The sequence below is a fragment of the Pipistrellus hanaki genome (assembly GCF_964339955.1).
Source record: "Pipistrellus hanaki genome assembly, chromosome: 1".
Lineage (NCBI taxonomy): Eukaryota > Metazoa > Chordata > Mammalia > Chiroptera > Vespertilionidae > Pipistrellus > Pipistrellus hanaki.
The window spans coordinates 181,991,836-182,003,580 of NC_140503.1; the positions used below are offsets into that span (position 1 = coordinate 181,991,836).

The 11,745-nt window shown below is 42.4% G+C and overlaps 1 protein-coding gene across 1 annotated transcript in view; it reads left to right on the forward strand.

Moving 5' to 3' along the window:
- USP46 (ubiquitin specific peptidase 46) overlaps positions 1-10,871 on the forward strand; it is a 108,967-nt gene extending 98,096 nt beyond the window's left edge. The window contains exon 8 of the mRNA XM_084900082.1: positions 9,962-10,871. Coding sequence (XP_084756208.1) covers positions 9,962-10,178 — 217 coding nt within the window. The 3' untranslated portion in view covers positions 10,179-10,871. The remainder of the gene's footprint in view (positions 1-9,961) is intronic.
- Positions 10,872-11,745: the final 874 nt, after the last annotated feature.

Below are 11,745 nucleotides of genomic sequence, written 5' to 3' on the forward strand. Positions count from 1 at the left end.
TTTTTTGCATTGCATTGAGTTGAACTGATTTCAGTTATCCAAAAGTTCCCTCTTTTTCTCTGGAGGAGAGAATGGGGGAATTCATGGCCTTATTTCTCAAACAGTGGCACCTTCATTCTTTTTCTTTTTCTTTCTTTTTTCTTTCTTTTTAAATATATTTTATTGATTTTCCACAGAGAGGAAGGAAGAGGGATAGAGAGCTAGAAATGTCAATGAGAGAGAAACATCGACCAGCTGCCTCCTGCACACCCCCCACAGAGGATGTGCCCCCAACCAACGTACATGCCCTTGACCGGAACCGAACCTGGGACCTTCAGTCCGCAGACCAACGCTCTATCCATTGAGCCAAACCGGTTTCAGCGGCACCTTCATTCTTGAAACCCATTTCATCATGGCTGTCTCTGTGATAGAATAGAAGTTGCAAGCCAACCAGGCCCTGAACATGGATGCATAATCTCCTGGAACTATTTTTTCTCTCTCTACTTGATTGGCTCATAGACTCCTGAGTGTATTAATGGGGGCAGGCATGAATATATCACCTATACAATTTTTTTTTCTGAGTAGACTTTCCTAGCTTTCTTATCACTGGCAAATTTTCTTTTCCAAGGTAATAGAAAAGTTTTAAAGATCACAGTCAAAGAAGCCATCAGTATTACAAAGATGTTTCCATCTTTCACCATGGAGAGCCCCTGGGAATTTGCATCACACAGAAATTTATCTCCCCAGGAACCTGATTTAGGAGGAAACCATCATATATGCTAGATCACTGAGAGAGCTGGTTTGTTTTGCGGTATTAAACAACAGGCCACTGATGTTTGTCGAATGCTTACAGCTTGTCGGGCATTGTTATGGATGACATAAAGATGCACGAGATAAAGTCCTTTTTTATGGAGTTTGAATTTTAGTGAGAAAGACAACAGAAAACAAACAATAAGTGTATAATATAATGTTAAGTGGTGAAAAATCTTATGCAAAAATAATGCGGAATAAAGGTCGAGGAGTGACAGGACTGCCAGGAAGGAGTCCTTGAAGAAGTGACATTTGCACTAAAGAGTGTGAGCAAAGGCAATTAAAGAGCTTGGCTTAGTCAAGGAATAGTCATGAGGCTAATGTGGCCATAATATTAACAACCTCCCCCCAACCCCCCGGAAAAAAAGACCCAAATTTGAGTGTGTGTGTGTGTGTGTGTGTGTGTGTGTGTGTACACATATATATAAAATATTGATTTCAGAGAGGAAGTGAGAGGGAGAGCGAGATAGAGAGAATCATTGATTGGCTGCCTCCTGCAAACCCCGCAACAGGGATTGAGCTCGCAACCTGAGCATGTGCTTTGACCGGGAATGGAACTATGACCTCCTGGGTCATAGGTCGATGCTCAACCACTGAGCCACACCAGCTGGGCTCCTCTAGTTACTTTTAAGAGTTCTGACAGAATCCATAGAGCTGTCCCTGAGGACAGGATTGGATGGGTTCACATAGTCACTTTGGACACACAAGCAGTTCCTTTCCACATTGATATTTTTAAAAATTTGTTTAAATTTATTTAGAGAAGAAACCAAGCCCCATCCAGTGTGTGGGAAGGTGGATGACTAATAGTCATCATCAAGCTTTTCTCTTTGGAACCAAGCAGTCTTGCACTGACCCGATGTTCCCACCTCGCAGACATAAAATGTGTCCAGCAAGCATGCTCTTTATTAAGGACCTCACTTCTCTACTTAAATTATTCCTTCGAAACACAATATGTTATTCCCCCCGTAGAGAAGTTCTGATAGATTCATTCTTTCTGATGGGATATAAATTCAACTCCATGTAACAGAGACACAAAATAGCAGCGGCATATATGAAATAGTGTTTGTTTCTCACACACATGTACAGGGTCACAAATCCAGGACTAGATCTAGTCTTCTAACAATCTGCCACATTTTTTCTCCAGAGTGTTTTCTTTTTCTTTTTTTAAAAAATACCTGGAATCAGCCATTTTTAAAAATATATTTTATTGATTTTTAACAGAGAGGAAGGGAGAGGGACAGAGAGTTAGAAACATCGATGAGAGAGAAACTTCAATCATCTGCCTCCTGCACACACCTCACTGGGGATGTGCCCGTAACCAAGATACATGCCCTTGACCGGAGTTGAACCTGGAACCTTTCAGTCCACAGGTCGACACTCTCGTTGGGCTTCCACAGAGTGTTTTCTTGTCTATCAGGTCACATTGCAGATGAAAGTACACTGTTTTTGCCCTGGCCGGTGTGGCTCAGTCGATTGAGTGTCGTTCGTGTCTTGCAAGGTTCCCGATTTGATTCCTGGTCAGGGCTCATGCCCTGGTTGCAGGTTTGGTCCCTAGTCAGGATGCATTTGGGAGACAACCGATTTAAGTTTCTCTCTCACATCAATGTTTCTCCCTGCCTCCGCCTTCCCCTCGCTCTCAAATTAGTAAAAACATTTTTTAAAAAAGAAAATACACTGTGTCTTACTAAAAGGCATATTCACATACTGCTTCCCAAGTACAGTTGATGTTGTGTTCCCTATTATTTGAACAATCTCCATAGAAACTGTAAAGTAAAAATTCACTTTTTAAATGAAGGTTTTCTGAGGCTAAAATGATGTGGGAAACAAACACTCTTTAGCTATTTTAATGGTCATCCCTGGAACAGAACATCCTTTCAAATCTGTCTGGGAGCTGAATTGGTGATTGAATTCCACAAGCAAAGGCCAACATCACCAGCGTGAAAACACGAGTATTAGAGATACGCTCTTCATTAAGGAGACTAGAGTTCAGGCTTGACTTGTCAAAGCTCAGAAATAATTAACTGCTGGCTGGGCAGTTTATATAAATAACACCATGCCCCATTCTCCTTTTGTGTGTGGCTGAAAAGAGAAAACTGTTAGTCTCTCCAGAACAGACACTGGGGAGGATCATAATTTCTATGCAAACAATGGCAATATTTTCTGTACCCAAAACTAGGTCATGTCAGCAATGGCTTTCAGGAAGGACTTAATGGAAACTCTAATTTGATAATGCCTGAGGTATTCTGGAAATTTGTGTCCATTATTATATTTCTACTAGAGGTCCAGTACATGAAATTTGTGTACTGGGGGGAGGGGGTTGTCCCTCAGCCCAGCCTGTGCCCTCTTGCAATCTGGGACCCCTTGGGGGATGTCCCACTGCCAGGTTAGGCCGGATCCCAGCCTGACCTACGGGGATCAGGCCTAAACAGGCACTTGGACATCCCCAAGGGCATGTATCTTGGTTGCGGGCACATCCAGTAGCAGTGTGCCAAGTGGCAGGTGGCCAGGGAGGAGCCAGAACTGGGGCTGAACGCCATGCCACTCCTGCTCATCCCAGCCCATTGCACGGGCTGCCGCTGCTCGGTAGTGCTGCCGTGGAGTCAGGAGAGGCTCCCGCCGCTGCAGCTGTGCTTGCAGCAGTGAGCTCGGCTTCTGGCTGAGTGGCACTCCCCCTGTGGGAGCACACTGACCACCAGGGGGCAGCTCCCCCCTTGACTGTCCGTCCCCTGGTGGTCAGTGCACATCATAGTGTCTAGTCAACCAATTGTTCCAGTCATTCTGGTCATTCCATCATACCGGTCGCTTAGGCTTTTATATATATAGACTAGAGGCCCTGTGCATGAAATTTGTGCACAGGGGTTGGGGGAGGGGGTGTCCCTCAGCCTGGTCTTGGCCTGCAAAGACACCAGCAACCATCACCCTGGCCTCTAGCCAGAGGTTCATCCCCTCCTTCCGCACAGCCTCTGGGAAGATTCTTGTCCTGGGGCCTCTTCAGGGCCTGGCCCACGACACCCTGCAGCTCAGGTACTCAGGGGCGTGGGCTTTCAGGTCTGGCTTCCTCACCTGGCATGGTAAGCATCAGCTGCCATGGAGCCTTGCCTTAGGAGTCGCCCTCTTGGACCATACTACTTGCGAGTGTGTGTGGTGGGGGTGGCCTTGATGGTAGTGATTTGATGTCTGTAACATGCCCACCGGACAACTCTCCTGTCCTCCTCTCCCCCCAACCCTCGGCGCCATGCTGGTCTGTCTGGACTGCTGGCAGGGGGCTTCCGGTCTGCCACTGAGGGCTGCAGGTGGAGGACCCCAGCACGCATAGGCCTCTGTCAGCATCAGGAACTGGAAAGATCCATTTTTCTGGTTCCTCCCTGCCTAGGGGACACTGAGCTCAGGACCCCAGAGGCCCCTTCCCTCTCCCGCACAGCCATGGTGTGGACTCTGGGCTCGAGCCCCACAGGCCCCTTCCCTCCCACCACATGGCCATGGCTCGGATGCTCCCAGTCCTCTGGCCAGAGACCCCTCCTCTCCCTCTGCAGCCAAGGAGCAGATGCCACCAGTGTCTGCTATGGGTGCCGCCATTTTTGTCGCGGAATGATGGCTAATTTACATATTACTCTTTTATTACATAGGATACTATTAAAAGGTCCGGATTTTTTTGGAGACATGTATCGCATAAACTTTACCTAAGTGTATAATTCAGTGGTTTTAGTATATTCACATGTGTTTAGCATTACCACTAATTCCAGAGCACCTTCATCACCTTACCTATTAGAAGTGACTTCCCACTTCCTTCTCTATGCCCTGAAAATCACCAATCTACTTTCTGTCTATATGGATTTGCCTATTCTGAATATTTCATAGAAATTAAATCTTACAATATGTGGCCTTTTGTGTCTGGCTTCTATCACTTAATATAGGGTAATGCTTTCAAGGTTCATCCACATTGTAGCATGTATCAGAATTTCAATCCTTTTTATAGTGAAATTAGAGGCTTGGTACATGAAATTCATGCACTTGGGGAGGAGGGGGTGAAGAAACAGGTGGGGGTCCTTCACCCAGCCTGCACCCTCTCTAATCTGGGACCCTTTGGGAGAGGGTGACCGGGCCGGCAGGGGAGGACAGTTTGGGGGCACCAGGCCTGCAGGGGAGGGAAGTTAGGGGTGACCAGGCAGTTGAATATCACTCTCACAATTTGGGACTGCTAGCTCCTAATCCCTCACCTGCCTGCCTGCCTGATCTCCCCTAACCACTCTCCCTGCTTGCCTGATCACCTTTAATCACTCTGCCTGCATGCTTGATGCCCCTAACTGCTCTCCCCTGCAGGCATGGTCACCCCCAACTGCCCTCCCCTGCAGGCATGGTCCCCCCAACTGCCTTCCCCTACAAGCCCAGTTGCTCCCAACTGCCATCCCCTGCAGGCCTGGTCCCCCACAACTTCTCTCCCTTTCCTGCAGGCCTGGTTGCCCCCAACTGCCCTCCCCTGCTAACCTGGTCACCCACAACTGCTTTCCCCTGCCAGCCATCCTGTGGCAGCCATCTTGTGACCTCATGGGGGTAGCCATCTTGTGTGAGGATGTGATGGTTAATTTGCATATTACCTCTATATTATTTAGGATTCTTATATGTGTGAAGTGGTATCTCATGGTTTGATTGCACTTTCCTAACAATTGAATGATGTTGAGCATTTTTTTTCATTTGCTTTCTGGCCATTTTCTATCTTTATGCTCAAGTATTTTTCCCTTTTAAAATATTTCATTGTCTTTTTAATAACTGAGTTATTGAAATAAGTTATTTGTCAGGTATATGTATTGCACTTATTTTTCCCAGTGTGTAACTTCTTCTTCTTCTTCTTCTTCTTTTTTTTTTTTTTTTTTTTTAAATTAATGTTGTCTTTCAAAGAGGAGAGAAATTTAGTTTTGATGCAAGTCTAATTAATCAGAAATTTTTTCTGTTATGGTTTGTGTTTTTGGTGTCCTGTCTATAAAACTTTTTCTATTCCAAGGTTGTAAAAACTTTCTTACATACTTTTTTCAGAAGTTTTAGACTTTTAGCTTTTATGTATAGATTTATAATGCATTTCAAGTTAATTTTTCTATAAGATATGGATTAAAAGTTGAGATCTTTCCCATCTCCTCTCTATGATATCTCATTACAACACTATCTGTTATCATTTCCTCACTGAATTTCTTTGGCTGCCTACTCAAAATCAATTGTCACATATTTCTATTTCTGGACTCTATACTAATTGATCTTCACTGACTATGTGTCTAGCCTTTCACCAATGCCATACTGTTTTGTTTCTATAGCTTTACACTTTACACTTGTGACTTCAAGTAGAATAAGCTATCAAACTTTGATAATATTTGCAATATATTCTATGCCTTAGCATTTCTATATAAATTTTAGAATAAGTTTATTAAATTCTACAAAAATGCCTGTTGGGATTCTGATTGGATTGCTTTTGATCTATAGATTAAATTGGGTAGAAATGAGGTCTTAATAAAATCAAGTCTTCCAATCCATGAATATAGAATTACTCTTTAGTAATTTCATTTTTTATTTCTCAGATTCCAATACTGAGATAATGTGTGTTTTTCATTACATTTATCTTCAGCTACTTTAGTATTTTTATTATTATAAATGGTACAGTTTTAAAACGTATTTTCCATTTTTTTTTGTTGCTAGTATAAACACAGGCAGTGCTCAGGTTATGTTGGACTCAACATACATCGTTTTGTGGTTACATTGCCATCTCCCATTTATTTATATATTAAAAAAAGTTCCATCATTTCAACGTATGTACATATGTGCTTTATGTTTTTTACTAGAGGCCTGTTGCCCGATATTCATGCAATAGGCCCCTGGCTTCACTCCCAGCCTCTGGGAGCCAGCAAATCCCCACTCCCCAGCCTCCTGGGAGCTGACACATCCCCGCTCCTGGGCCTCCCAGAGCTGGCAAGTCCTCGCTTTTGTTTGGGGCACTACTCTAGTAGCTCCCTCCACCTCCCTCTTTCTCCTCATAGCAGGCTTCACATGGCTCTGCGAGTGCATATGCTAACCATCTTTGTTGGGTTAATTTGCATACTCACTCTGATTAGCAGTGGGTGTAGCAGAGTGATGGTTAATTTGCATGTTTCTCTTTTATTAGGCAAGATTATTTATTTACCAGAAGTAAAGGTCAGGAATTGTTATCTTTCTTTTAATTTTTTTTTTTTTTTTTTTTACTGTTTCACTTCATTACTGCTGTGTATGTGTTTCATGTGAGTGACGTAGGTACTCATGTAGGTGGGTTCTAACTTAAGACAAAAATCGCACTGTAGAAAGGGATTTCTGACATAACCTGAGGACCTACTGTATCTAATTTTAGTATATTGACCTTGTATCATATAATCTTATTAAATTTACTTAATTGTTTTAACATTATGTACGTTTATTATAATTTTTGTACATACTCAATCATGTTGTCTATAAATATAGTTACACTTCTTACTTTCTAGATTTTTCCCCTTTATTTCCTTTTGTTGCCTTTTTGCACTGGCTAGAATTTCTAGTATGATGTCAAATAGAGGCAATTGGGTTAGGCATCCATGCTTTGTTTCTGAACTTAGAAGGAAGTAATTCATTCTTTCACCATTAAATATCATATTACCTGTCAATTTTTCATAGATGTTCTTTATTGGATTGAGGATATTCCTTTCTATTTTTGTTTTCTTGAGCATTTTAAACAATGAAATCATGTTGATTTTTGTCAAAAGTTTTTTTCTGCATCTATTGTGATGGTCATATGATTGAATTCTTTTGTTAATATAGTAAATTAAATTTGATTTCAGGTGTTAATTCTATCTTGCATTCCCTTTATAAACCCAACTTATTATGAAGTATTTTCCCCCCACAGATTGTTTGATAATATTTTGGTAAGAATTTTTACATATATGTTTATGAGTGATATAGACCTTACTTTTCTTATAATAACTATAAGATTTTGACTTCAGGTTATGCTGGTTATATAATATAGATTATGAGTATTTTCTATTTTCTGAGTGTGTTATTATTTCCTTGTTAAAGGTTAGAATCCACCAGTGTAGCAGGTGGATTCTCTATAAGCAAATGCTGAGATGGAGTCTGAGGTTGAACAATGTCTAATAGTTCTCAACATCTTCATTGGGAGAGAGAAATGTACATATGTGCTTTATGTTTTTTACATAAAGCACATATGTAATGTGTTAAAGGCAGAAGTTAAATTTCAATGAGGGCCCAACAAGCCTTGTCTAATCGGGCAGGCAGGGAGCTCTGGAGCAGGATTACTCATGGGAGTTTCAGGGCTGGCCTGTAGACCTGGCCTTGCAAGTTGCTTCAAGAAGGCCATGACAATGAGTGGGGCAGTACTCTGCAACCCAGGTAGGCCCATCAATGCTAGCCAACTTGATATCTCAATTCTAACCAAGGACTGCATTTCTCTGAGATGGCCAGTCTCCATTAGTGCCCTGCCCCTCACCATAGTCCAAAAAATGTGGGGCTGGTTGTAGGCTCATCTTATTCGCTTCCCTTCACTCAAGGATCCCAGTTCTGCTCTTCCACTAGTCCAAGCAATTATGCTTTTCCAGTTTTATTGTTGTTTTTGACAGAAGAGCTGGTTTGAGACCAATCACCCCATCACGTTGGGAAGAAAAGGAATCTCGTTTGGCCTTTGGCAGCCAGTTTCATAGACATCATTTTCATTGTTTTTTCTGGGGATTTATTTTTGACACAGCATTGTCACTTTAAGGTGTTTTTTTCCTTAGCTGACTACAAAAGCTTAAAGATCTTGGAAATACAAAAGGCAGCAATAAGGCCAGATGACAGCTCAGAATGTCCTGCTAATGAAGGTCTCTTTTTAGATGTCCACTCCTCCCCCTACCATCACGATAATATCCTTCTTTTTATAAAAATAAAATGAGCCACATAAACAAGTTTTATGGCAGATTTCCAGACTCCTCAGCCCAAACTGAAGGGCTCCCTGACATTGTCTTCACAACCCAGTTCTGCTCCTGGGCTGTCTCAGTGAGAACCCCCACATGCCTGCGTGGCACTCCAAGTGGCCATGGGGGGCTCTGGTGGCCACTCCTCGGGCTATCTGGGTATTTTCTTTTTTGTGGGCTTTTTTTTGTTGTTGTTGTTCATCCTTGCCTGAGGATATTTTTCCATTGGTTTTTAGAGAGAATGAAAGAGAGAGGGAAAGACAGAGAGAAGCATCAATGTGAGAGGAACACAATGATTGATTGCCTGCCCTGCATGTGCCCTGCCCAGGGCCCTGCCCGGGGAGGAGCCTGCAACGGAGGTGTGTGCCCTTGATTGGAATGGAAGCCCAGACCCTGTAGTCCACAGGCCGCGCTCTAACCACTGAACCAAACCTGCTGGGGCCTAGGGTATTTTCTACCTCCACATTTCGGTGGGCTGGGAAGTCAATCCTGGGAAGCTTTTAAGATTCATATCTTTTCAAGAAAGAATATTTGGGATGAAAATTGATTGGTTCGAGTGAAAGGAAGCAGGAGATGATGTAGAGAAGAGAGGAGCTTTAGACAAAGTTTTATTTTTATTTTTAAATTTATTTTTACTGATCTCAGAAAGGAAGGGAGAGAGAAAGAAAGACAGAAATGCCAATGATAAGAATCACTGATTGGATACCTCTTGCATACCCCCACTGGGGATCGAACTCACAACCCAGGCATGTGTCCCTGATCTGGAACCAAACCGTGACCTGCTGGTTCATAGGTTGACACTCAACCACTGAGCCACATGGGCAGGGCCAAATTTTTATTTTTGTATATTGCTAGGTATATAATGCATATGTATACAGACAATAGACACTTGGTTCTTGGTTGATGTGGGATCTCAATATTCTGCATAACTGGTAACTTTTCCTTTATTAGCAGTCAGCTCATTTTCAGCCCTACATTTCCCTGTGGAAAGAACCATTGCTTTGTTTTTGGCACTTCTGAAATAATTGCGGATGCAGGAGAAACTGCTACGGAATGGCAAAGAATGATCAGCAAGCGAGATTCACAGTGTGGGTGTTGAAAAACTAATGAAATGCTGCATTATTGAAAACTAATGAAATGCCGTGTTCTGCTCCAGGGAACTTTCGATATTCTTCTTCTTTCCTTAAATTTGGCTTTATTGTTACCTATTGTTGCAGAAATGTGGAGAATTCAAAGCGCAGAGGACCTTTGTGTTCAAATAAAGTGCAATTAAAACGTCCCAGGCAAGCATTAGACGCTCACAAACAAAAGAACTCACAAGAAGAAAACCACATCAAGAAGCAAATGCCGAGACAAGCTATTACCTGCCAGAGAGGAGGAAGGCTGTGGAGAATCAGAAAGAAAAGGAAAAGAACAGTTATGATCATTAATTAGCAAATGGAGGCTCCCAAATGGCTGAAATATTAACAAAACAAAAAAAAAAAAAAAAAAAAAAAGGCTGAAACTTGGTTCAGTTGCAACAAAGAAATTCGAGGCAGTGACAAGCTTTTGAACTTACAATGAGGACTGATGAATAGAAGGGGGAAAAAATTGGTCTTGGGATATTTCAGGGAACAAAGACATAAATGAACCCAGGATGCAATTTTTAAGAAAAAGCTACTGGGGATGTGACTGCGCATAGCAATGAAACGGGAAGAAAATGGCTGCAGTCACTGTGGGGCCAGAGCAGCTGAACTTGAAATTCCTCACACACAGAATCACTCCCGCCAGCACGACCCCCATTCCAGCCGGTGCAGAGGTAAGGAGCCGCCTCCAGCTGCAGCCCAGGCCTGCAGCATTATCCACACTCTCCTGAGAAGGTTCCGCACATGTAAGGACCAGTGTGGTCTGCTTTCTTGAGGCTTCACGGAAGTCACTGGGGTGGGTTTAGCCTCATCTGATCTGGAGGGGCCACGTGCACAGTGCCTGAACCCCGGAGGTCAACCGTTCTTGGCCTTTTACTTGGAGGAACTACCCAAGTGTCATCTTGGGGGGCATGACTCTCAGATCATTCTCTCTCCAAATGCCCCTTCCATTTGAAGACCTGTTTCCGATCAACAGAAGACTAGCTATGTTCCTCAAGGTCCTCATCTATTCTTTTTTTAAATATATTTTATTGATTTTTTTACAGAGAGGAAGAGAGAGGGATAAAGAGTTAGAAATATCGATGAGAGAGAAACATAGACCAGCTGCCTCCTGTACACTCCCTACTGAGGATATGCCCACAACCAAGGTACATGCCCTTGACCGGAATCGAACCTGGAACCTTTCAGTCCATAGGCTGATGCTCTATCCACTGAACCAAATCAATTTCAGCTTCATCTATTCTTTTTGAGTAAAATACAAGGCCAATGTGAAAAGCAAATGAGATCTGCACTGTGTAGTGAATGGCAAAGACAGAGAGACCGGCCCAGCCAGTGTTGCTCAGTGGTTGAGCATTGACCCATGAACCAAGAGGTCATGGTTCGATTTCTGGTTGCAGGTTCGATCCCCAGTAGGGGACATGCAGGAAGCAACTGATCAATGACTCTCTCTCATCATTGATGTCTTTTTCTCTCCCTCTCCCTTCCTCTCTGAAATCAATATATATATATATATATATATATATATATATATATATATATATATATATAGACATAGAAACCGAATTCATGCAGAATATCTGTTGGAACCAATTGAATGATGAAAACAAATGCAGGTAATTTTTATTGCAATTCTAAATCATTGATGAGAATTACTGCAAAATAAATAGTGGATTAAATAGCTTTCATGCTATCAAAATAGTGAGCATTATGCAAAAAATATCCTTGCTGTATGATTTTTATACATTTTTATGTAATCAGAGGTTGTATCATCACAACAGGTTAATATTATTAGTACCATAACTCCTTTGCACTGTGTGTCTCCCTTTCTCAGGATGCATGTGGCAACCGGGGATACACATGGAATTACGTATGTGAAT